A 27,990-nucleotide genomic window follows, 5' to 3' on the forward strand; every position below is an offset into this window, starting at 1 on the left:
GGGTTCATTACACGCTGCTATTAATTGTTAGAGCGCTCCCCCGAGATGGGATACGAGCCCATTCCATGAGTGCGCAAGCATCAACCACACCCACGCTTCACGACATGCCCCTTCTGGACATATGTAAGGTGGCCACATGGAGTTCAGTACACACCTTTTCCTCTCGCTATGCTCTGGGATGTGATTCTATGATGCATGCCTCATTCGGCACAGCGGTCCTCTGCTATACGATTCCACCATCTGCCTCGCACCCTCCTCTCTAGGTACTGCTGGTCAATCACCTTCAATGGAATACAGTAGGGACTAGCATTTGAAGAAGAGGAGGTTACTTACCTGTAACTGAAGGTTCTTTGAGATGCGTGGTCCCTATCTGTATTCCAGGCCCACCCTCCTTCCCCTCTGCTGTGGATCTGTAGGTCTGTGGTGAAGAAGGAACTGAAGACAGTCGGTCCGCCCCTCCCTTGATCACCTCAGGCGAAACCACAAGGCAATACAAGGGCGCATGTGCAGATCACCGAGCAATACTACTTTGAAAAGCTCTGGCTCTGGGCACATGATGCATGCGCATGACCTTCAGTAGAATACTGATAGGGACCACATATCTCAAAGAACCTCCAGTTACAGGTAAGTAACCTCTTCTTTCCTCTCTTGCTGTGTGAAAGTGCCACACCAACAGGACACTGACTATAGAGGAGTTAGAGTGAAAATGACTATGCACAAAGTGCTGTTAAATGCCCAAGTAAACAAGCTGGGGTGGAAATAGAGATTTTTTGTTTTTATTATTCTCACATCTTTCAACAAGGGCTTGTCTACACATAGGCCTGGTCTGTACTAACGCTGTAAGTCAAACAAAGTTATGCTACTTCAGTTATATATGTTATGTAACTTAGGTTGACTTACAGTGGTGCCTACGCTGCGCTGTGTCGACAGGAGACACTCTCCTGCTGACTTAACTTCCGCCTCTCGGGGAGGTGGAGTACAGACGTTGATGGGAGAGTGCTCTGCCATCAACTTAGCTTGTCTTGACCAGACCCACTAAATTGACACTGCTGGATCGATCACAGACGTGCCGATTTAGCTGGAAGTATAGACAAGCCCACACACAATTTTTGTACTGCTATGCCTATATCTGTTTAGAAACCTGTATCATAGAAATATAGGGCTGAAAGGGACCTTGAGAAGCCATCAAGTCCAACCCCCTGTGCTTAGGCAGAACCAAGAAAACCTAGACCATCCCTGTCAAGCATTTGTCCAACCTATTCTTAAAAACCTCCAATGATGAGGATTCCACAACCTCTTGAAAACCTATTCCAGAGCTTAACTACCCTTAGAGTTAGAAAGTTTTTTTTTCCTAATATTTAATCTAAATCTCCCTTGCTGCAGATTAAGCCCATTACTACTTGTCCTACCTTAAATGGACATGGACAATAGTTGATCACAGTCTCTTTATAACAGCCCTTAACATATTTGAAGAGTATCATCAGGTCCCCTGTCAGTCTTCTTTTCTCAGAAGTAAGCATGCCCATTTTTTTTCCTTGTAGGCTGGGTTTTCTAAACCTTTTTTCATATAGTTAAAGCAGTACAACCCCTGAGTCTGGACACAGTTATACCAGTGGGAAAGGTGTTTATATTGGTGTAAATTATTCTCATAAATATATGGAATCTTAGGTGATACTTGTGAGAATAGTAGATGGTAAGATGATTATGTTTAAATTGAACCTTAATTCAAAAACAAGATCTGGTGCAGGGTGAAGCTTATTACTTGGCTTTCCCAAGTGAAACAGTGGAATGCTTTACTCACTCCATGTATTCATGCCAGCTTCATAGAAGTCATTTTTTTCAGGGCTGAGTGTGAGGGGCTTATACGTTCTAGGACTAACAATCCCTTTCATTTTTGTTTTTCAGAATGTATGCTTTATTACACCACAATTTTTATATCAGTTCTTTTGTTTGTTTTCACAACAAGTAAGTATTGGGTGTCTAACTTCTTTGTACATGGGACGGGATGTTAAATGACTAGACAAATGGGGAGGAAAGCAGTAAACTTTCTGCAGAAACTTTGTACCATTTGGCAGCTGAGTAGGAAATTTTTTTTTGTAAATTGCATATTCTTTAGCCTGTTGCTTATTCTTTTTCAGAAATGCAAAAATATATTAAATGATATTTTATTTCTTTTATCAAAAATGACTGCTGGCTTTTAAAAATAATCAACCACCTATTTCTTAACATGGCACTTTAAAAAAAATAAAATAAAAAAAAAATAGCTCTCTCTTCAGAAAAAGTGTCTGACAGCTACTTTTCCACAATAACTGTATGAATCAGTAGTGCAACTTCATGGATATTTTATTTTTCTCTTTCACCTTCAAAGTTTGTCACTTTTTTAAACTGAATTGATGAGCTTGTTTTTCCCATGTCTAAAGAGAACATAATTATGGAGGGAATAAAATTACACTATTGACAACCCATTTTCTCTGACCAAATCCATCTAATTTTTTGAGGGCATTTTTAACTATTTGTAGTGCCTTTCCCACATTACAGACAAATCAGCTTCTGCTGTAGAAATGATTGACTTCAAGTGGACAACACATTTAAGTATTAGCTTAAAAATAGCCAGCCTCCATTTTAATATTAATGATTAGTAAAAAGCAAGGTAATTTTCTAGAACAAATCTAAAAAGTTCATTATGTCAGTGAGTTACTGTTTCCCACCCCAATTAAGTCACTTCTGCTTATCTCTCATAAATTATTATATAGCTGTAGAGCGTTTATAAAATAGCAATTGCTAGAGGTTGGGGATCTGAGCTTTTAGAGCTTTAGACCAGGGGTTCTCAAACTGGGGGGTCAGGACACATCAGGCGGTCGTGAGGTTATTATGTGGGGGATCACGAGCTGTCAGCCTCCACCCCAAACCACACTTTGCCTCCAGCATTTATAATGGTGTTATAAATTAAAAACACTTTTTAATATATTTAAGGGGGGGGGGGGTCGCACTCAGAGGCTTGCTGTGTGAAAGGGATCACCAATACAAAAGTTTGAGAATCACTGCTTTAGACCATGCAGATTTCATCTCATGGGAAAGTGGTCTTGAGGACAATGTGAAGCAGAATTAGGCGCTAGTGGCTGAAGATCAGAAAACTGGGTCAGTGATGGAGGTCTCATTGTCTCCTCTGCACCACCTCTGACATCAGTTCCTGCACAAATGGCAGATTTTATTGTTAACATTATAAGTAGCTTGGTTTTTTTTTTTTTTTTTTCCTTCCAATATCTAGTACATAATCATAAGGCTTTTAAAAAATGTAATGGTTTACTTTATGTACCACGGTTTGTTTAGGTAATTGGTTTTTGCATTTGAATTTCCCTGCTTTTATTGCTTACGTGTAGTTTGTGTGTTAATTTAAACTTCGGATTATGCCAGTTTCTCTTACACATTTCTGTCTTCAACTTTACAAATCTTTGATTAGATTGTTTGGATATCTGTCAAAGCCAATCATGTTACAAATCAGAGCTTATGGGAGAACACACTTTTTCCCCCCTGGAATCAAAAGAGAACTAAAAAGCTCTCTAGCTCCCTCTTGGGAGTATAAATCCTATTCTGAAAACACTATCCCATAGTATCCTGAAGACTAAGGCCAGGTCTACACTATAAACTTGCATCAGTATAACTACATCACTCGGATGTGAAAAATCTACAACCCTGAGCGATACAGTTATACTGACTGAGACCCGGTGTGGCTGGGGCAGCCCTCACTGAAAATGCGAAGAGCAGGGCAGGCTTCAAAAGGGAGAGCAGATACTCCCAAGACTGGTGGGTAACACTGAAATTAAACCTCCCAACCAGTCACAAACTGTGCTTCTGATCCCCACACTGGTTATCAAGAAGCAAAAAAAAGAAATCACACAGTCCCCTTTATTGAATTCCAGTTTTCTGGCTCCCAGTCAGCACATAGGTCCCGTACAGTGAGACGTTATTTTAAAAATTCTGCTCACATATACAAAATGTTCTTCTGACCCCAAAGGGTCAGCCACGTTACCAGGTTTGGATCTTACCCAAAATACCACACTGTCCACCAATCCTTTAGTGTCTAAAACTAAAGGTTTATTATAAAGGAAGAACAAGAAGAGAGTTGTTAAATGGTAAAACAGTCATATACATACAAAGACTTCAGAGTCCATATATCAGGTTCCTAGCAGTACTGGTGAGTTTGCTGGCTTAAAAGTCCCTCTGGAACACATCCACAGCTTGGATGGGTCATTCAGTCCTTTGTTCAGAGTTTCGTTTGTAGAAAAGTTACTCCAGAGGTAAGAAGCAGGATTGAAGACAAAATGGAGAAGATGCAGCTGCCTTTTATAGTCTTTTTTGCCATGCGGTCTGTGCTTCCGTTGTCCCAAACACAAGCTGCCTAGCACATGGCTTGGAAGCCTTAGAGTTCTGCCCCTGCATACCTTGCTGAGTCATAATTTGAATCCCTTGCCTTCTCTCAATGGGTCAGTTGTATAGCTGATAGTCCTTAATGGGCCATCAAGCAGGCTAGGCAGTGCCGATGCCAAACTGTCTGGGGGTGTCACCCAGAAGCATAGCACAAGTTTTGTAATACAGACATACATACATATCCACTTAAATGTATACCATAAATTAAAAAAACCTAGTAAGAGAACCAGAAAAGAGCCACTGTGGCTAAACAACAAAGTAAAAGAAGCAGTGAGAGGCAAAAAGGCATCCTTTAAAAAGTGGAAGTTAAATCCTAGTGAGGAAAATAGAAAGGAGCATAAACTCTGGCAAATTAAGTGTAAAAATATAATTAGGAAGGCCAAAGACTCAAAGTAATAGCAAAAAAAAATCTTAAATACATCAGAAGCAGGAAGCCTGCTAAACAGGCTGCTAGTGGGGCCACTGGACGAACGAGATGCTAAAGGAGCACTCAAGGACGATAAGGACATTGCGGAGAAACTAAATGAATTATTTTCATTGGTCTTCACAGTTGAGGATTTGAGGGATATTCCCAAACCTGAGCCATTCTTTTTAGGTGACAAATCTGAGGAACTGTCCCAGATTGAGGTGTCATTAGAGGAGGTTTTGGAACAAATTGATAAACTAAACAGTAATAAGTCACCAGGACCAGATAGTATTCACCCAGGAGTTCTGAAGGAACTCAAATGTGAAATTGCAGGTCTACTAACAGTCTGTAAGCTATCATTTAAATAAGCTTCTTTACCAAATGACTGGAGGATAAGTAATGTGGTGCCAATTTTTAAAAATGGCTCCAGAGGTGATCCCGGCAAGTACAGGCCCGTAAGCCTGACTTCAGTACCGGGCAAATTGGTTGAAACTATAGTAAAGAACAAAATTGTCAGACACGTAGATGCACATAATTGTTGGGGGGAATAGTCAACATGTTTTTTGTAAAGGGAAGTCATGCCTCACCAATATACTAGAATTCTTTGAGGGGGTCAACTAGCATGTGGACATGGGGGATCCAGTGGCTATAGTGTATTTAGATTTTCAGAAAGCCCTCACCAAAGGCTCTTAAGCAAAGTAAGCAGTCATGGGATAAGAGGGAAGGTCCTCTCATGGATTGGTAACTGGTTAAAAGATAGGAAACAAAGGGTAGGAATAAATGGTTAGTTTTCAGAATGGAGAGAGGTAAATAGTGGTGTCCCCCAGGGGTCTGTAATGGGACCAGTCCTATAGAACATATTAATAAAAGATCTGGAAAAAGGAGTAAACAAGGAGATGGCAAAATTTGCAGATGATACAAAATTCCTCAAGATAGTTAAGTCCCAGGCAGACTGCGAAGAGCTACAAAAGGATCTCTCAAAACTGGGTGACTGGGCAACAAAATAGCAGATGAAATTCAGTGTTGATAAATGCGAAGTAATGCAATTGGAAAACCTAATACCAACTATATATATAAAATGATGGGGTCTAAATTAACTGTTACCACTCAAGAAAGAGATCTTGGAATCATTGTGGATAGTTCTCTGAAAACATCCACTCAATGTGCAGCAGCAGTCAAAAAAGCTAACAATGTTGTGAATCATTAAGAAAGGAATAGATAAGAAGACAGAAAATATCATTTTGTCTCTATATAAATCCGTGGTACACCCACATCTTGAATACTGCGTGCAGATTTGGTTGCCCCATCTCAAAAAAGATATATTGGATTTGGAAATGGTTCAGAAAAGGGCAACAAAAATGATTAGGGGTATGGAACACCTGCCATATGAGGAGAGATTAATAAGACTTGGACTTTTCAGCTTGGAAAAGAGACAACTAAGGTGGGATATGATAGAGGTCTATAAAATCATGACTAGTGTGGAGAAAGCAAATAAGGAAGTGTTATTTACTCCTGCTCATAACACAAGAACTAGGGGCCACCATATGAAATTAATAGGCAGCAGGTTTAAAACAAACAAAAGGAAGTATTTTTTCAGACAACGCACAATCAACCTGTGGAACTTCTTGCCAGAGAATGTTTTGAAGGCCAAGAGTATAATAGGGTTCAAAAAAGAACTAGATAAATTCATGGAGATAGGCCCATCAATGGCTATTAGCCAGGATCGGCAGGGATGGTGTCCCTAGCCTGTATTTGCCAGAAGCTGGGACGGGGATGGATCACTTGATGATTACCTGTTTTGTTCATTCCCTCTGGAGCACCTGACATTGGCCACTGTCAGAAGATAGGATACTGGGCTAGATGGACCTTTGGTCTGTCCCAGTATGGCCGTTTTATGTTCTTCTATCAATACCCCAAAATACAAATGTGATACAAACACATAAACGAGATCATCCTGTCTGGCAAATTGTAACATCTTTGCAGATATCTTTCATGGCATATCTGGCATAACTCATTGCAATTTTACAGTATTGGTATTCATAATATCCTAAAGTGTCCCCCAGATTCCATACAGCGTCACACTGACCTAACCTCCGGTGTAGACAGCACTGTTTCAATGGGAGGACTTATCTGAGCAACATAGCTACCGCCTCTCATGGAGGCAGATTAACTATGCTGATTGGAGAAATTCTCCCTTCAGCGTAGCACCGTTTTCACTCAAACGCTACATCGGCGCAACTGCACCAGTGCAGATGCACCGCTGAAGCGTTTTAAGTATAGACCTGCCTGAACTTGGAAGATTACTTCACATTTGCATAGAAAAGGATGATCACAAATGTCCAAACTAGAACTTGCTTAAATTATGGATTCTTTGGGGTAGGGGGCTGACTTTTTTTGTTCTGTTTCCACAGTGTCTATCACAATGGGGTCCTAGTCCATGACGGGAACTCCTAGGTGCTACAGTAATACAAATAAAAAAATAATTGTAATAGGATTTAACACACAGTGGAATGCACTTTCATGTATACACTGTATATCAAATTTTAAATAGTGCAAATTCGCATGAGATTAGGTGGATTTGCTGCTACTATTGCTCTATTGCTTTTATATATCTGTTTTTAAACATGTCACTCTTTCCATTTTTGTATTTAAAAACTTAAACTAATTAAGTGTATTTCCATTTACAGACGCTCTATGACAGTGTGTACCTGACTTTATACAACATTAGTTTCACTTCTTTGCCTGTTCTGATGTACAGTCTTTTTGAACAGCATGTTCACCCTCATGTGTTACAGAGCAAGCCAACACTCTATAGGTATGCATGCCCTTTGTACCTAAATGTGGACCTAGTAGAATGTCAGTAGTAAAACTTACTAATAAAGTGGTGTCTTCTGTAGTTATATCTTAATGTGCTAAAATTACTCCATTTGCTTAGATTCCCCAGTATTTGTATAACTTATTAACAACCTTCAGAAGAAAAACTTGTAAAAATGAGGTTTCCAATATTAAAGGTTAGTTTTCAAAAATATTTTTGTGATTCAAGAGCCACATCTGTTATATCCAATCCCATGTTAAGATTTGAAAAGAATGAGCTCTTCTTCGAATGATATGGTATTCCACTGAAGGTTTACACATGTGATCCATGCATCCAGAGTCAGAGAATCTGAAAGCAGGAGTGTCCATTAGTCCGTGCATGTGTCCTTGCTTCGTCTCATGGTTTCGTCTGAGGTGATAAAGGGTGGGGCGGACCGACTGCGTCTCCAGATCCTTCTCACCATCGCATAGTCCGAGTCGGAACTACTAGCGTCCTCGTGTGTGACACACCTTAAAAAGTGTAGAGCTGTATATAATTTGTTTTTCTTGTATTTGCTGTTTTTACTGTTTTAACATAGTTTTAGCTTTTTAGTAGTGTTTGGAGTAGAACTAAGACTTTGGGAAAATCTGTTTACTGATTACCCCTCCCACCCGCATACCCACATGTGGGTACTGGACTATGCCGCAGAGTCATGGATTTAAAAACTGTGCCTCCTGCCTTTCTTCTCGATCAGCGATGAACATCTGTGCTGCCTCTACTGCTTGGGAGAAGCCCACATTTCATCCAGGTGCGGTATCTGCCAGTCTTTCCCAAGCTGTACCCGTTACTCCGTTAGTCGGACCAAATTAACTGCACCTGGCCTCCTTACCACTCCTGCCACTAATACTCCACAAGATCAGGCAGGAAAGAGCCAGAGTCTTCCTGATCATCCCATTCTGGCCAAGACGGTTCTGGTTTTCCAACCTTCTCTGCATGTCAGCTTGTGCCCCACTTCCCATTCCCACTTTCCCTGAGCTGCTAACACAACACAGTGGCAGGATCAGACATCCTGCTCCACAGACGCCTCAACTCAGAGCATGGTATTTGGATGGGCGCATCTGCTCTAGAGCAAGAGTGCTCATTGGAAGTGCAAGACATCCTATCGAGCAGAAGGAAAGATTCCAATAGGCATTCCTACCAGGCCAAGTGCAAACGCTTTGCCTCCTGGGCCAAACCAAAGGTGCTTTCCCCATAGGAAGTAGAGATTTTCCCTTCTTTTGAATTATTTCCTGCCCTTAAAGATGTCAGGGCTTGCCCTAAACTCTCTCAGGGTCCACCTAGCGGCAGTCAGCACCTTCCGTCCTCCCAGGGAAGGATACTTCCTATTTACACATCCGTTGACTACTAGGTTTTGAAAAGGCCTCCTCTGAACTTTTCCACCTGTACAACCTGTTGCTCCCCAATGGGACCTCAACCTTGTCCTGTTTGCACTGATGAACCAATCCTTTGAGCTACTGGGTTCATGCTCTATGTCCCTTCTTTCCATGAAAGTCACCTTCCTTGTGGCTATCACTTCAGTGAGAAGGGTAGAGGAACTTAGGGCCATGATGGTGAACTCCCCTTTCACCGCTTCCCATAAAAACAAAGTCTCCCTGTGCCTATATCCTGAGTTTCTACCAAAGGTCATCTCTGTTTCATCTCAACCTACCCATCCACTTGCCCGCTTTCTTCCCAAAGCCTCATGCCTCAGAAGAGGAACGATGACGTCACTCCTTTGACGTATGATGGGCCTTGGCCTTTACCTGCAGAGGACAAGATTGATCAGAAAGTCTTCTAGATTGTTTATTGCAATAGCAGAGAGAGTTAAGGGGCAAGCACACAGAGAATTTCCAGATGGATTTCCGGGTGCATTACACTATGCTATCAGTTGTTAGGACTGTCTCCACTCTTCAGGGTGAGGGCCCATTCCATGAGAGCCCAGGCATCCACCATGGCCACCCTCCACAATGTGCCGCTTAGAGAAAATGTAGGGTGGCCATGTGGCATTTGGTACATACCTTCACTATATGTTACGCCTTGGTGTAGAACTCTGCGATGGATATCTCATTCAGCACAGCTGTCCTCCACTCAACCATTCCATCCTCATCCTCACTCCCTTCTCCAAATTAGGTACTGCTCCTTAATCACCCAACGTGGAATAGAATAGGGACCATCACTTGAAGAAGAGGTTACTTACCTGTAACTGGAAGTTCTTTGATATGTGTGGTCCCTATCTATATTCCACATCCTGCCCTCTTTCCCCTCTGCTGCGGATCTGTTGGATTTGTGGTGGTGAAGGAACTGGAGACGTGGTTGGTCTGCAACATCTTTTATCACCTTGGACGAAACCATGAGGTGAAGCAAAAGCACATGCACGGACCAACGGACACCACTGCTTTCAGATTCACCAACTCCAGATGCAAGGTGCCCTCAGTGCAATTCAGATAGGGACCACATGTCTTGAAGAATCTCCAGTTACAGGTAAGTAACCTCCTCTTCTCAATCACTTTCCGCTCATGTCCAAAATCAATGTGGGGCTGCAGGTGGCAATCCTTGTAGTGAAGGGCAGTTGGGGAGAAAACCGTATTTATTCTTGTGTGACTCTCTTCCTATTCTCTCTTAATCTCAACCTGTCGCCCTCAAATCTAGTTGTTACTATGTACCTCATTCCTCTGCGGTCTGCAGTTTGTGCTTGTGGAGTATAATTCCCCTAGTGGAAGCATGTGGTACTGCATTACACAGTTGTGATGTTATTGGTGGTGCTTAGTCCCTTTAGCTTCTAATGATCAGCTGACCCTTTCTAAATTATAAATTATATTTACTTTATTGAAGGTAGTTTTGCTTATTGGAGACAGAAAAGTGTACTGTAGCTAAAACTAAATTCACTCATGTCATCTCCGAAGATCTTTTAAGTAGAACCATCTGTCATAACTTATTTTGTGGGTGGTTTTATTTGTATCTAAAGTAAGTGAAATAAAAGTCTATAGGCAAAATAGATGCTCAGATTCTACAGTGATGCTCAGATTCTACAGTGCAGATTAAAAAGTGTTTTAGCCAAGATTTGATGGTAAGGTTACAGGGCCTAGGTGGCAGATCCTGTCCCCCCTGGGGAAGGAGGAACTTCATTGTCTGACATTCCTGTTAGCGACTTTTTAATTGGACACCTGTCCACTAGAAAATAGGCTGAGACCAGCTTTTTTTTAAAATGTGAAGTCGTTAAAGCACGGTACTCTGAGTGAGAGAGCTCCCATTGATTCCTCTTACGGCCTGAGGTATGTCATTTAACCTTTCTGCCTACGTTTTTCCATAAAATTGAGATAGAAATAATAGTCAGCTCATGAGGATGTTTATAAAGGAGATTTAGAGATCCTTGCCTAGATGGGAAATAAATCCTATCAGTGGTTTCAAGGTGTCCCTTAAATAATTGTTTTATTATTTGCAATTTTAAAAAATTCATCTCAGCAAAGTTAGAGAATGAACGAATGTTATTGTTTTGAATAAATGCAGTTTCAGTAGCTAGCTGATTGGTTATTTGGAGAAAATTTGAAATCTAAAATTTGTTTTATTTCCACAGAGACATTAGGAAAAATGCGCTCTTGGGATTTAAACCGTTTCTTTACTGGACCATTTTGGGGTTCTCTCATGCATTTGTTTTCTTCTACGGCTCGTATCTTCTGATGGGAGAAGACACTTCTCTGCTGGGAAATGGCCAGGTAAAATAGTTCACAAATTGCAAGACAGTGTATTCAGTGATTTTTTTTTTTTTATTATTATTATTTTATTTAATATACTCTGCAGTTTCTGTAAAATTAGTGTACTCTAGCGGTGCAAAAGTCACACTGTATTCAGGAAATTTAAATAGTAAACCAGTAGACTTCTTTTTTCAAGACCTTAAGAATACCTTCTACACTGAATAAATACAAAATGTGCTTTACCATTATTCCCTTATAGGCAGTAAAAGATCCTGAAATTAAAGTGAAGAAAATGCAGAAGAACAGATCATTCATATGATGATCTGTTGCTCCTAGGCTGGTGCGTGGACGTTTGTCCAAAATAAACTCATATCCTAGAAAGATCCCTGCTAATGGATTAGAGTCTATCTGCTTTATTTCTAATATAGTAAATAATTGAAATGTTGAATCTTTGGATAGTAATTATGAAAAACCATTACTGTTCTATTCTAATTACTGAAAATCTGCACACTTTCTGATTACATAACTTTCCCTTTGTATTAGCCAGTGACAATAGAACCACAGAGTTACAAACACTTTGGGAATGGAGGTTGATTGTAATTCTGAAATGTTCATAACTCTGAACAAAAATGTTATGGTTCTTTCAAAAGTTTACTATTAAACATTGACTTAATACAGCTTTGAAACTTTACTATGCAGAAGAAAAATGCTGGTTTTAACTATCTTAACTTTCTGTGCTTGTTTCATTTAAATTTCCTTACCTTGTCAAATCTTTTTTTTAAACTTTCCCTTTATTTTTTTTAGTAGTTTACGTTTAAAACAGTAATGTACTGTATTGGCTGCTTTTGGGGAGTGGAGGGGGGTCTCTTTTGCTGCCTGATTGCATACTGCTGTTCCAAGTGAGGTGTGTGGTTGGCTGATTAGTTCATAACTGTGATGTTCGTAACTCTGAAGTTCTATTCTACAAAGCAAATGTTCATAAAAGCCCAAACAAACAAAAACCCACAGAAAAATTAAATGGATTACTGAGTTTTCATATCACATGAAAACCTGTAATAAAATGTGTTTGAACTACCAGTGAATTATGACTGAAGATGACAGAGCATTATATAAATACCTCCACTCTTGGAGGTACAGAAATTCAAGCATTAAAAGAGAGATCCTTCCAGATGAGCATTTTTGCTTAGCCACTAACAAAATGTTGAGCAATCCTTTAGTATGCCCTGGAGTATATTTTGATATTTATTAAGATAATGAATAGAAAACCCTGTGCAACTCTTAATTGTCAGAGTAATTCTGCATAATTGTATATCTTTATTCCAAAAAAATTGTTCCCCTGAGAGCATGTGCTGAAAGGCTTCTTTTGAAGTTGCCACAGAACCAGTATAATAGTATTCAAAATGTCATCGTTTAACATCTCTGTAACTTGAAGTCTTTAAATCATGATTTGAGGACTTCAGTAACTCAGCCAGAGCTTATGGGTCTATTACAGGAGTGGGTGGGCCACGTTCTGTGGCCTGCAATGTGCAGGAGGCCAGACTAGATTATTATGATGATCCTTTCTGGCCTGAATGTCGGAGTCTAAAAGGAGTCCTATTGGTTCTGTGTAAATAATGAAATTTGAGACTGGTTTGGTGATTTAAACAATTTTTCAAACTCTTTATTTGCTGTTCTAGCTAGTCTTTTGTAAATCATTTTGACAGATTTGATAGTCTGTCATTAAATTTATATGAGTAAAGTGTAAATAGTTTGTTTTCCAATAACATGAAGGCTTCAGCAAATAAGTGGCTGTAGTATCAATGATGAACTCTCCTTCAAGGTCATGAAATGGAATAAGAGAGTCTAGTTTTCAGTACTTAAGTGAAAATATGTCAGGAAGACTAAAACTTTTGTTTTAGTAGAATTAGTAGTATTTAATCATTAACCTTTTAAAATTACAGGACACTAACATCAATTCTTGGGATTTCTTTTTTACTGCTAGACCAAAACAAGAAAACACAAGGGACACTCTTCTAGAATCTGTCCAGGATCAACTGGCCATTGTCCCTTTACCGCCATCATTACTCAACTTGCAGTGTGTTTGATACTAATGGGCAATTGCTCCTTTTGTGGGACTAGGATTTAGCATCACAAAGTAGTTTTTTTTTCCTTACAGGTGGCTGTACAGATTAGGCATTTCTTACGTTTAATTACCTACTACCTTGTCCTCAGTGCCTTGTGTACCTTATTGTTGAATGCCAAATAACAGGAGAACTAAGTCCAAAAGAGAACTGTTTGACTTAGTAAATTTGTAATGGAATATATATCTCTTCTCTAGGTCACTGGTTCAAATTCACCCCATCTCAGTGACCTAGTTTCCATCCAGTGGCCAATGTGAAACAAGTTGGTGGTTTCCTTCTAGGATGATGTGGGGAAACTCACATTTCCACTATCCACATGCTACCTGTTGTGTGAAGAAAGAAGATTTCAGTCTGCGAGGCTGTAACCAAGCACCTTTCACATATATACTTTGTAAAATAATTTTTTCAGTGAATACAGTCATTTTCTTTCATTTTGTAGTGTGACAGGGGGTTTTAGGTCTTCCAAATGAGTGCTGCTCTGATGGCAGGAGTTGTCAACCTGTTATATTCTGTATATCTCTGCCATAGACTCCTCATTCATTCTTGCTCAGACCTCAGTAAAACTTCCCTCCAGAGCTTCCATTTATGGCAGTCAGATGCTAGAAAAAAGGCATCTGTTAAAGTGCTTGAATGTTCCCATAATCTTCCAGGTACTTTGTGAGCTCTACCCCAGTTTCACCAGCAAATGATATATATTTTTTGGTGAATGGACAATGGCCAAAAACATTTTGTGTGGCTAAAGTCAGAGAGAACATGAAACAATTGCTAAATTCTGTTGAGAGAGCAGAATTTAGATAGGGTGCAGGCTGAAAAGTTAGTGGTGATAATACAGCTAGCTAGAGTATCTATCCACTTATGAGATGTTTGACAGAGGCATTAAAATAGTTGAACCTCTGAGCAAAATATCTTTACTAATTGCGGATTTATTGTCTCCTCTGGTGTAACATAGTAAAGGCCATATGACTTTCTGCTTGTGCATTCATAGATATCTTGCTTTTGTTGAATTTTATTGAATGGAAAAAGTTTTTCAATACAGCTTTTCCCCTCTGGATCAATCCATTCCTGAGCAGTTATTGGTTCAAGTAAAAAATCCTTTTTACATCAAAGTGCCTAAGTACAGACTTAATGGTAGACTTTCAGAGCACCAAACAGAACAATTTACTTTGTATACGTATAACATATGGTTAGCTTCCAGAGCAGAGTATGTAAATGTGTGTTTGAGGTTTAATAGCCTTACATCATAACACACTGTACTACAACTTGATCTTTTAGTTCTACTTTTTTCCCCCTTTTTTCATGCTGTGCATGTCGTCAGATATTGAAACCTAACAGGCAAATGGTAAGATTTACGTTAGAAGAAAAGAAGGAGATACAAAATATTGTATCTGGTATTCCACAAAATTAAAGGATGTAGCATCTATTCTCTGTAAATGCTTTCAAAAATAAAAATGGTGGCAAGAATTTGTTCATTTTTTGCATTACAGCCATCAAGGGTAAATTAAGACACTTTCTTTCATGGGCCACTCTTAATAGCAGTAGTTTAATCTCATGGTTAACAAGCTGAAAAATTATTTTTCTTCCTCATATAGCAAGGCACTGGGTGTATGGGGGTACACTTGAGGTTTTTTGTTTGTTTTTTAAAATCATTTATCTATTATGAAGATTGTGGTTTGGAAAAACGAAACCCTCCAATGATGCTGCATTTCAAAAATAACCTTTAATGTTAAACTTCATAATTGAGGAGTTATTGCTTTTACACTAAAGTGGAATACCTTCCCATTGATAGTCATGGCTAACTGGATATTCACACATAATTGGTTGATTAGTAACTTCATTTTCCTACCACCTCATTTTATGATTTGGTTTTGTCATCTTCTGCTGTAGATTTGTGGTGGTAAGGAAAAAGATTCCTTGCTAGTGGGATGTAAATTTTGTGACTCTTAATAGGAATTATATTTTTTCTTTGCCTGTGGTTTGCGCTGTACCCTTCTTGCTCTACTAACTATACTTAGTGAACAATCACAGGTTTCATTAGTGTAGCTGCTTTCAAATAGCTATAATTTATTACAACTACTATTAATTGATTTTGTGCAATGACTTCTGTTTTTGTATTTTATTTAGATGTTCGGAAACTGGACTTTCGGTACTTTGGTCTTTACTGTTATGGTTATAACTGTTACAGTGAAGGTACAGTAGTATAATATTTACCCTCCATTTTGGGAAATGTAGGCAAATACAGAATAATTTATCAGTTTAAAGTTGGTTTCATAGTTTACAAGAGTGGTGAATAATTTCTGTCTCTCTAGGAAACAGGAGGTAAAGAGGGCATTAGGGTTAATTTCAGTGATGGCTTAAAAAGATTCATTTCATAGTTTCATGTGTCTTGAAAGGTGTTTACTGATTAAGTTTGAAAGTAAATCCAAATAATTTGAAAGCAATGTTGTCTTTTCATATTAATGAAGTAAAACAGCATAGATTAATTTTCTAAACATTCTTTGTTTTTTAGATGGCTTTAGAGACTCATTTCTGGACTTGGATAAATCATTTTGTTACCTGGGGCTCCATTGTATTTTATTTTCTATTTTCCTTGTTTTATGGGGGAATTATCTGGTGAGTGATTTTTCCTTTTTTCTCTGTGTGTGCATAAAACATAGGAAGATAAAGTAGAACATTGCTTTTAGTATTTGATATCCTGCACTATAGCTATTAATTTCTTCATACATTTAGAACAGGAAAGGAAATGACAGTCCCAGCAATGGGTTTTTGCCCTTTTCTTCAAACTTAGAGCCTGTTACTCCTAACATATAGTGTGTAATTTTGCAGCCTTGCATGCATTTATCCCTCACCTGAGGCAGACACATGTTTATGCATTTTAGAACTCTGAAATTCATTGCATTTTTTCTAAGTTTACTAGTTTTCTGGTTAAATGAAACTGCAGTCATTTTGTGTAACAACCCAAATTCTTCCCTTAGAATGACTATTTTCTAAATCTCAGCATCCTCATACTGTTTCTGGAAACTTTTTTTGCCTGCTACAGTACTCCATGGATGCCATTCTCTCAAAGGCCATCCACCTCTTTCTGAAGAGGCTTCTGGCACCTATTTCCATACACATGAATGCTGAAAAATTTGGACCGTTTTCTTTGTAAATACAGATTTTTCACTTCACCATGCTGCACAATGCAAGGCTCACTGTATCAACTATGGAAGATGAACTAATTAGATATTTGCCTATTAGTTCTTCATAGAATTTAAGGCTTCATAATTTCTACATAATGTTGGTTTAACAATCAGAATACTTTAAAGAATACTCTTGTTAATCATGTCCCTTTTAAAAATCCTGCACTGTTCTCATTTCTGGTTCTACAGGGATGTGCAAATTGCATATAGCTGTATCCGTATGGAACCTTACACAGCTGTGGGAAATCCATGACATATGGCAAGGCGATGTTCTGTTGATGGGCAGCTTTAAGGTGTTCCAAAGGAGCATTTCCTCTTATAGAGGCTGCAGCAGGGATGAATTAAAACAGCACATCCCCAAACTTCCCTAGCTACACTCTTCTCCAGCCCACCCCATTCACTTTTTAGCTGCCCTATGCCACTTTCAACTACTAGACTCCCCTCAGTGGACTCGCCGGTGCTGGGGTCCTACACTCTGACTTATTCTGGTGGACAGCATAAAACGGGGATGAATTTAGCAAATTAGTTTTGTTTAATTTGTACTTCTGATATTTTCCTCTAATTATCCTTTCTCTAATTTTTCAGGCCATTTTTGCATACGCAGGACATGTACTTTGTATTTGTTCAGTTGCTGTCAAGTGGTTCCGCTTGGTTTGCCATAATCGTCATAGTTGTCACTTGTTTGTTTCTTGATGTTGTGAAGAAAGTGCTGTGCAGACATCTACAACCAACAAGTACTGAAAAAGCTCAGGTAATGTTATATTTTTATATAGAACATGGTCAATAATTAAAAGAAGAACTTTATTAAATTCAATCCTGTAAGTGGATAACTAAATAATCCTTCTCTGAATAAATGTCAAAAGATCACTTCCTCTGCAAAAATTGAAAATTTTATGATGCTTCAGTATGTAAAATAGTGGTTTCATTTGAAAGCTGTCATGGGATAAGAGGGAAGGTCCTCTCATGGATTGGTAACTGGTTAAAAGATAGGAAACAAAGGGTAGGAATAAATGGTCAGTTTTCAGAATGGAGAGGGGTAAATAGTGGTGTCCCCCAGGGGTCTGTGCAAGGCCCAGTCCTATTCAACATGTTCATAATTGATCTGGAAAAAGGGGTAAGCAGTGAGGTGGGAAAATTTGCAGATACAAAACTACTCAAGGGAGTTAAGTCCCAGGCAGACTGTGAAGATCTACAAAAGGATCTCTCAAAACTAGGTGACTGGGAAACAAAATGGTAGTTGAAATTCAGTGTTGATAAATGCAAAGTAATGCACATTGGAAAACGTAATCCCAGTTATACATATAAAATGATGGGGTCTAAATTAGCTGTTACCACTCAAGAAAGAGATCTTGGAGTCATTGTAGAGAGTTCTCTGAAAACATCCACTCAGTGTGCAGTGGCAGTCAAAAAAGTGAACAGAATGTTGGGAATCATTAGGAAAGGGCTAGATAATCAGACAGAAAATATCATATTGCCTCTATATAAATCCATGGTACGCCCACATCTTGAATACTGCATGCAGATGTGGTCGCCCCATATCAAAAAAGATATATTGGAACTGGAAATGGTTCAGAAAAGGGCAACAAAAATATTAAAGGGTATGGAACAGCTTCCGTATGAGACGAGATTAATAAGACTTGGACTTTTCAGCTTGGAAAAGAAATGACTAATGGGGGATATGATTGAGGTCTATAAATCATGACTGGTGTGGGGAAAGCAAATAAGGAAGTGTTATTTACTCCTCATAACACAAGAGCTAGGGGTCACCAAATGAAATTAATAGGCAGCAGGTTTAAAACAAACAAAGGGAAATATTTCTTCACACAACACACAGTCAGCCTGTGGAACTCTTTGCCAGGAGATGCTGTGAAGGCCAAGAGTATAATAGGGTTCAAAAAAGAACTAGATAAATTCATGGAGGATAGGTCCATCAATGGCTATTAGCCAGGATGGGCAGGCATGGTGTCCCTAGCTTCTGTTTGCCAGAGGCTGGGAATGAGCAACAGGGAATGGATCACTTGAGGATTGCCTGTTCTGTTCATTCCCTCTGGGGCACCTGGCATTGGCCACTGTCGGACGACAGGATACTGGGCTGGATGGACCTTTGGTCTGACCCAGTATGGCCGTTCTCATGTTCTTATGAAAAGATAATTAATTTAAATTATGTAAACCTATTTAATGCTATCATCAGATCCAAGTGTAAGTAAGGATTTTACTCTTGCAAAGGATAACTTTTGTACTAGAACTGAATAAACCATTTCTGAATAAAGTGAGCCTACAGACTTGTTGGCACACAAACTGTTCAGTCTTTAGCATCTACGTTTATAAAAGCGTGCCAGGGTACGTGTTTCGTAAAGAGTTGCACTGCTTTAAAGCTAGTTGCAAAATTTACTCTTCTTGTTTTCTGAGACTGAACGAAGTGTCTAGAGAGATTATTGCCTTTGAGTGGCTGTTACAATGTAATGATGTGCAATAGTTGAAATGATTTCACTAGCGTGTAGTTTGGCAAAATAGTTTTATAGCAAATATTCATTAGTATTACTATACAGAAATACATACTTCTCTATTATATGCTGATAAAACATTCTCCATAATGTATTTAGTGTTCCATAAAATCCTGGTTATGACTTATGCCTTATATAGACTATTTGACTAAAGGTTATTGAGTTTAATAAAACTGTATTATAATGCTAGAAGGGACCACCGTTGTCATCTAGTCTGACTTGCTGAATAACAGGCCACAGGACTTCCCGAATTAATCCCCATTTGAACTAGAGCCTCTTTTAGAAAAACATCCTATCTTGATTTAAAAATTTCCAGTCATGGAGAATCCACTAACCGTTGGTAAGTTGTTCCAGTGGTTAATTACTGTCATTGTTAACTATTTGCACCGTATTTCTTGTCTGAATTTGTCCAGCTTCCAGCCAGTGGATCTTGTTATACCTTTGTCTGATATATTGAGGTGCCCTCTGTTATCAAATTTGTGTTCCTCATGTAAGTACTGATAGATAGATCAAGTCACCCCATAATCTTTTCTTTGATAAACTTAATAGATGGAACTGAGCTCCTTGATTCTTTCACTGTAAGACGTTTTCCAGTCCTTTAATCATTCTAGTGGCTCTTCTCTTAACGCTCTACAGTTTATCAACATCCTTGAATTATGAATGCCAGAACTGGACACAGCATTCCAGCAGTAGTTGCACCAGTGCAAAATACAGAGGTAAAATAACCTCTCTACTCCTACTTGAGTCCCCTGTTTTGCATCCAAGAATCACATTAGCCAGCTCATGTTCAGCTGATTATCCACCATGACCTCCAAATCTTTTTTTAGTCTCCTTGCTTCCCAAGAGAGTCCTCTATTTTGTAAGTATGGCCTAAGTTCTTTGTTCCTAGATGTATGACTTTACATTTGGCCATATTAAAACACACATTAGTTGCTTGCTCCCAGCTTACCAAGTGATCCAGATCGCTTTGTATCAGCGACAAGTCTTCTTTATATACATTCCCCTATTTTTTTTCATCTGCAAACTGTGTCAGTAACAATTTTATTTTCTTCCATGTCATTGATAAAAATGTTGAATAGTGTAGAGGCAAGAACCGAACCCTGCAAAACCCTAATGGATTCACACCTACTTGTTGATGATTCTCTATTTACAATTACATTTTTTAGTCCATTTAATCTGTTCCATGTTGATTTTGTATCATTCTGGTTTCTTACTCAAAATGTCTCGATACCAAGTCAGATTCTTTACAGAAGTTTAAGTATATTACATGAGCACTATTATCTTTATCAACCAAACTTGTAATCTCATAAAAAAAATCAAATTCGTTTGACAAGCTCTATTTTCAATAAACCTGTGTTGATTCGCATTAATTATATTGCCCTCCTTTAATTCTTTATTAATCAAGTCCTGTATCAGTCACTCCATTATTTTGCCTAGGATCGATGTCACAGGCCTATAGTTATCCAGGCTGTCGCATTGACCCTTTTAAAATATTGGCACCGCATTAACTTTATTCCAGTGCTCTGAGACATAGCCAGCATTCTAAGACTTAATGAAAATCAACAGTAACGGTCTAGAGAACTCTTGGATACAAGTTATTTGGACCTGCTGGTTTTAAAATGTCTGACTTTAGTAGCTGCTGTTTAACATCCACCTTAGTTACTGTTGGAATGGAAAATATTTCATCATTATCATATGACAACATCGTCTGACTTTCTTCCAAATACAGAACAGAAATATTTATGGAACACTTCTGCTTTCTGCATTTTTGGCAAATTCTACCACTTCCATCTAGTAATGCACCAATTACATTGGTACAGGAGTCCTTTAGTTCCTAACAGACTTTATATACATACATACATACATACACACACACACACACACACACACACACACACACACACACACACACACACACACACACACACACACACACACACACACACACACTTATTTTCCTTAACTCAGCTAGCCATAGATTTCTGCTTGTCTTTTTTTCTCCTCTTATCAATTTTCTACAGTTCCTAGCTTCTGATTTCCATTCATTATAATACATCTATTTTTAATCTCACTTAATCTTTCAGTAAGATGTTTGTTGCCATTGTGATTGTATGCTTATGGGCATGGCCTGTCATGTTACCTAAGAGAGAAGTATGATACTATCTAACATTTTTCCTGTGGTAGTGTAGGTATGTGTTTTGGTTAGTGCATTTTTTTTCCCTTTCTCCATTAGTACTGGACAGTTTGGCAGCATCTGCATTAGTGCCACTGCATTCTGCTGGAATACATCTTGCTGGGAAACCCCAATTCTGGTATTAATTGCATTAGACAATCAGCTAAACTTTGCAATAAAATCCATTAACTGTTGAGTAATTTTTAATGGTGGTAACAACTTAATGACCATCTAGCTGTGTGTGTGCATGTGTGTCTTTAGAAGTGTAGTTACAGTCAGAAAAGTAAATTTGCAAAAACGGGACCTTACTATTTCATGGATCTCCTCCTGCATACATTCATACATATACTCGCCTCTTTCAACAGTTGCAATCTAAGGGTCAGGTTCTGCCACTTTATATGAGCAGTTCTTGGGACCAGTCTGAGATCATGAAATCAATGGGAGTTACCATGGAATAAGGAACTAAACATGAGTGAAGGGTGACCATTTTTTTTCTACTTATTTTAGTTAGCTGTATTATCATTAAAGTGGTGCGGTATGGGATTCTTTTCAGGTTTGTACATCATTACGTTTGTTAACTAAATTCCAATTACAGAATTTTTTTACTGTTGATCTCAAAGCAAAGAAAATAACCCAGTTTGACTTTCAGATCTCATGTTGAGTTGGTAGGGATGACAACTAGAAAAAGTTGTTGTTGTTTTTAAAAATATGCAAATTTTGTATGGAAGCTATTGAGAGAATAAGTGGAACTCCACATTTCCATTGTAAACTTACTTTTCGCAATACAACTGCATCTTACATGTGACTGAATTAATTCCTGTGTACTTGCATCTTTTAAAAACAGCTTAGCTCCCAATAACTGAGACTCTATGTTGGGGGTCGGCAACCTGTGGCACGCGTGCCAAAGACGGCACACGAGCCGATTTTTGATGGCACACTGCTGCCTGCCGGTGTCCTGGCCCCACTCAGCCCCCTCCTCCCCCCCGCCCACAGATTTCTCCTGCGGGGGCAGAAGCTTGGTCATGCCGGCAGCCAAGCTCCCCCATCCTCCGCTTCTTCCCACAGCGTGGTGCTTTCCTGCCACTCCCACTCCCTGCAGCCAATCAGCTGATCGCCCTTGCGAGGGGGAGGGGGAGCCGAGCCGCAGTGTGCTCGCTGCTCCGGGGAGGAGGCAGAGAGAGGTGGGGATGGGGCCCTGGGGAATGGTGTGGGAACGGGGCATATCCCCTCCAGCCCCCTGCCATGAGCACCCCCATGAGCCGAGCACCTCAGCCCTCTGCCCTGAACCCCCACACACACACCCAGCCCTCTGCCCTGACCCCTGCACCCCCACACACACCTCCAGCCCCCGTTCTGACTCCTGCACCCCTCACACCCCATGCCCTGACTCTTGGACCCCCCCACACATCCCCTCCCCCCACCCTGAGCACCAAACGGGAGCTCCTGCACCACCACCACCCTCCACATTCCCACCTGCACCCCCGGTCTGGGGTCCCGGCTGCCGGCCCCTTGCCAGCCGGGGTCCCGCAGGCCCTGCTCAGCCCGCTGCCGAACTAGGTGAACGGAACCCCAGGCCGGTAGCGGGCTGAGTGGGCCGGCGGCGTAAGAGCAGCATTTTAATTTAATTTTAAATTAAGCTTCTTAAACATTTTGAAAACCTTGTTTACTTTACATACAACAATAGTTTAGTTATATAATATAGACTTATAGAGGGAGACCTTCTAAAAAACGTTAAAATGTATTACCGGCACGCGAAACCTTAAGTTAAAGTGAATAAGTGAAGACTCGGCACACCGCTTCTGAAAGGTTGCCGACCCCTGCTCTGTGTGATACAGCAAAGTAAAACTAGTTTTAGGTCAGGACAAGGAAATAGATTACATGCAGTAATCGCAAATTTTTAAAAATGGAGCTGTTGGGCTTTCATCACCTGCTGTCTTTCACCTTTAAGTTCTAAAATATTTCACTGGGAGAAATAAGCAAGCTTAAAGTACATTTTCTTAACTTGGTATGCAAGGTATAATAAGTGTCCCAGTAACCCTAAAAATGAGTCAACAGATTGTCTACATCTTTTTAAACCCAGATAATAGTTTACTTTGGAAATTATAAATACTACTATCATCAAAATAATCATTCCCCAGAGACCAATTATTTTCTGCACGTAATTAATTTAGACATCATGTAAGATCTGATAAACTTCTGCATGAGAGAAATAGCTAAAAAATAACATTATACACTGTTTCTAAAAGCTGTCTTAAAAAATAAAAGTTAAGGTATTCTAATCAGGAACTACTGTGTAAGAAACTATTAGTTTTACTGCATTTTGAAAGCCGATTTAATTAAAAACTTAGCAAAAAATGTAGTGTGGCTTGAAAATGGGCTTTCATAGTGGGACAAGCATGACTTTTTGCCATGTTCCAAGATTTTCTGCCTGGTATTGCAATGAAATCATCATTCTGTAATTGCTGTGAGCTTTTGCATTTATAACTACCGTGCGATCATATAGGAAGATGTGGCTACTGGGGGGGACAATCCCAGTCAAAATATAAATCTTTTGGTAAACAGCAGAAATTGCAATACTAATGGGGTGGCGGGAGAGTCTAAGGACAGCTGGAGAAGTATGCCCCAAGTATTTCCATGGTTTTTTCACCCATTATGAAAGTTAAGGGACACTTTTTAAACATGGCCCCGGTGAAAAATAAATGATGATGGTGCCAGGAACAATCTGCAAGTATCAGTCTCATATGTGTTGTGCGTATGAAGTATATTCCAGTAAATAACAATGTCTTTTAAAATCCTGTCCTGTGTCTTTCTCTTAGAAAAATACTATTACTTACTGACTTGTATGTTCCATCCCTTCTCTGTCCACTTATAGATGTACTCCAACAGAGTTGCTTTAAGTGATGAGTTCATCGCACTGCAGCCATTATCCAGGGCAAGGAATCAGCTGAGCAGAATTAGGTAGAGTAGGAGGGACAATTCCTCATAAACTCTTATGCATGTTGAAGGTCAACTAACCAGCAATGAGAGAAATGGGAAGAGGCATGAATATCAAAGTGGGATGAGAGGCAGTATCTATAGTGGAGATTCATTCTATTTGGCATCTTTCTTGGCTTTGCTCTGTGTTTTTTCAGGCCAATTGCTTCTCATAAGTAGCATGTATTAGATGGTCTTTTAGGAGAAAATCCCTAGCATGATGCTCAATTTAGAGAATACAGTACTAGTCTTTCTTGCATCCATTTTTAAAATAACCACAGTTTTTAGCATGGTTCCAATGTTTTTGCTTTGTGTAGTCAAAATTAGCAGTGCTTTCTGCATGTTGGATAACTACAGCTTCATAAGACCACAACAGAAAGGTCCTTGTATTTTAGGCAGCAGTTTTCTTGCTAATTGTTTGCCCATTTTAATTTGCTTTCACTTGTGCCATAAGAGCATAGAACATGTCTTTTGCTTGGGTGTAAATATACATTTGTGCATCAACTAAGACTCTTGCTTTTGTTTAATGCATCTATCAAGTGAATGTTGTTTATTTTCAATGTATTATGGATGTCTGTGTCTCTAAAGATATTTCAGTGTAAATTGTATGAAATACTCAAAAAGACTGAATTGTGCCTGTCTGTTGTCTAGGAAAAATACTAAGATGCTGGAACTTTTATAATGCACTCAGTCTCAGTATGTGAAATGCTATAGGACTACGATTTGACATTTTTTGAAATAATAAAACATGCACAAAAATAAATGTTTTAACTTGCAACAAAGATTAAGGGCCAAACCTTCATCCCAGCCTTATACAACCATCCACTTTTGCAGCAACAAAAAATTAAAAGCACAGTTTTGTTCATATAGTATTTGATTGTCTAAGTCTGGGATGGTGCCTGTAAATCAGGACCAGGACATCCATGTGACCTACATTGAAGGAATGGATGTACATCCTTCAAAATAGGGGAAATAGGAGAGGAAAGTGACCTATGCAAAGGTAATGAGTGCTATATTTTAAACAAATAATTGTGACAACTAACTCTTAAAAACCTGAGAAATCTCAGTTGCAGACTCCATGGTTCATCTGCCAGGGTGAGCGACATCACCACAAAGAGAAATTCGAAATAACAATTCCATTCTTTTCTGTTATTACCATGTGATGGTACTTGTAATGCAACGCACTCTAGCAGAAATACCAGGAAGTCTGCAACTCAGATTTCTGAATATCATAGGGAGTTAATCTTGTTGAAATGCAGCACAAAATTAACTTTTGAAGGAAGGTAAGTTGGCACTTTCTAGCTTTTTTTTTTTTTTTTTTAAACTAAGTTTTTGTTTAGGAATGTCCCTGTGTTTTGAATGTGGTGCCAAAAGTTCAAAGTAAATTAGTATATATGGTCCATATGAGTAGCGCAGGCATCAGCAGGTCTTAAGAGTTCTTCTAGGTGGCTTCTCTCCTATAGACTTCACCCTGTACATGAAAGTTGTGTGTAGTGGGGTCATTATAGTTGGGTGGCAAATTAAGGTTTTGTACAGCAGAAGGGGAATCTAAGGGACAGGAAAGACTTTTATCCACGTGGAATGCTAATGCGTGAAGTTTTAAATCTAGGAATTAAATGTTAACACTTTTTATTAATGTGGCTCAAGCTCTGTCCTTCCATCACTCTCTGCCCCCATCCTCCTCAAACGATTCCACTGTTGCCCCTTGTTTTCTCCACTATCTCCATGCACGTCTGCTTTTCCTAAAGCCCTCCATTCCAAGACTACAAGAGTATGCCTCTGTGGCCTCAGGTTTTCATGACCTGAACTGCTACTGTTTTTCTCTTCACTATCATGTCTGCCTCTGGTCAGTAGCTGCTGCAGCAAAGCCTGGAGCCAGAAGCAGATCAATTTCTATTAAATTTGTATTGTACATATTGTTATATATATGTTGTAATTCCACTGGTAAACCAGCCTTTTCCTCACCCTTCAATGCTCTCCCCTCCCTCCCCCCCCCCCCCCCCACACACACACTCTCTCTCTCTCTCTCTCTCTCTCTAAGGGGCACCAAGGCATCTCTTCTTAGCATGACAGACTTAGATTGTATGCTCTTTGGTGGCAGGGATGATCTTTTTGTTTTTTGTTTGTACTGGGCCTACCACAGTTGGGCCCTGATCCATGACTGGGGCCCCTATGGGCTGCCACAGTACAAATAACAAAAATTATTTGGTGTTTGTAGACTAAGTCATTTTAGAGGTACAACTGAGCAAAAGATTTAGGGAAATGTTTTTTGTTTTGTTTTTTTTTTAAAGTGCCAGGGAGACTTTTGAAATGCCAAACTTCAAAATGCCTTTTCTAAATTTTCTAGAAAAACTAACCAAGGATGAGATGTAGCATTTGAAATTTCAGAGGAATCAGTCTCTTGTTGGGGTGACTAGGAGAAGGTAAAAATGGGGCTCATAATGGGAAGCTACTTTAAAGCTTAATTGTGGTGTAGCAACAACCATCTCATAATCTATTTTAGCTATTTACATAGCATCGATTATATTAGTATCTAGGACCCGGCTTCAGCAAAGTGCCACTTAAGCATTTGCTTAACTTTAAGCACATACTTAAATCCATTTCTTTTTAGCAGAGCACATAAGCATATGCTTCAATGAGATATAAGTGCTTTGTTGAACTAAAACCTGCAGGTGTCATTTGGCAAACTGGGAAAAGAATTGGAAAGACCCTTTGGACAAAAGCGCTAGTTTTAGGCCTTTATTTGGGGGAGGAAGGGGTCGGAATTGAAAATTACTTATCTACATTCTTTGTAAGCCTTTAATTTGTTGACAAACTATACTCTGTGGTAACATTGATGTGCATTAATAAATAATTTGTGATTTGGATAACTTGAGAAACTGGTCATCTCTTCCTGCGTAAGCAAATGTGCACTGTTCTATCAAGAACAAGTCAGTAGATTAAAGATTGGTTTAAAGATTACTGTTTTAACTTAAACTGAGTGTGGTGTTTTATAAGATTTGTTGCTTTTCTGTCCTTCTAGATGGAAGAGGATAAGGGTTCAGTCAGCTCAGCATATGACTTTGCTGAAAGCAGGCACAGAGGGGAGGACAATAGGCAACTGCTAGCTGATCCATCTAGCCAGCAGGACAGTTCTTGCATTCACTAGGTAGTACTCCCACTGTACCCTTATGTATAGTCCGTCATGGAATCATCTTTGAAATTCCCATACTTGTGATATTTACAAGGAAACTTACATGACGGCATGTTTTTTGTTTGGGCTTAACAGATTGAATCACTAATTGTAATACATAGTATTTTTTTTTTTTCTTGATTCATTCCATTAAAGTTATCCATTCCCCTGGAAAACATTTGCATTACAATGATTTAAATAGCCCTAAACCATACCTTTTGAAAACTTCTTTGCAGCCCAAAGATTAGTGTTCTCATTTTTTTCTCTGTATATGTCAATCTTTAAGCAGTGGCTCTTCCTACCAGTTGCAGCCCAGTCGAGGATACACTTAGTATTGCCAGAGACTTTTTTGTTTTAAAACTATCTGTGCTCAGTACTGTCCAACTCACAGCATTCTTCTGCATTGTTGTCTTACCTGTTTTTGTCAGGCCTTAGTTTAGTGTAACACACAACTGTGATCAAATCTGTGCACAGATCTAAAATTGGAGAGGAAGGCTAGAAGAGATGCAG

The 27,990-nt window shown here is 39.2% G+C and overlaps 1 protein-coding gene across 1 annotated transcript in view; it reads left to right on the plus strand.

The window, feature by feature from the left end:
* Positions 1-27,990, plus strand: part of ATP11B (ATPase phospholipid transporting 11B (putative)) — an 82,551-nt gene that overhangs the window by 46,063 nt on the left and 8,498 nt on the right. Inside the window, exons 23-28 of the mRNA XM_065411433.1 lie at positions 1,906-1,965; positions 7,522-7,649; positions 11,242-11,380; positions 15,601-15,666; positions 15,986-16,089; positions 17,244-17,409. Coding sequence (XP_065267505.1) covers positions 1,906-1,965; positions 7,522-7,649; positions 11,242-11,380; positions 15,601-15,666; positions 15,986-16,089; positions 17,244-17,409 — 663 coding nt within the window. The remainder of the gene's footprint in view (positions 1-1,905; positions 1,966-7,521; positions 7,650-11,241; positions 11,381-15,600; positions 15,667-15,985; positions 16,090-17,243; positions 17,410-27,990) is intronic.

The sequence above is a fragment of the Emys orbicularis genome, chromosome 9, assembly GCF_028017835.1.
Source record: "Emys orbicularis isolate rEmyOrb1 chromosome 9, rEmyOrb1.hap1, whole genome shotgun sequence".
NCBI classification, from domain to species: domain Eukaryota; kingdom Metazoa; phylum Chordata; order Testudines; family Emydidae; genus Emys; species Emys orbicularis.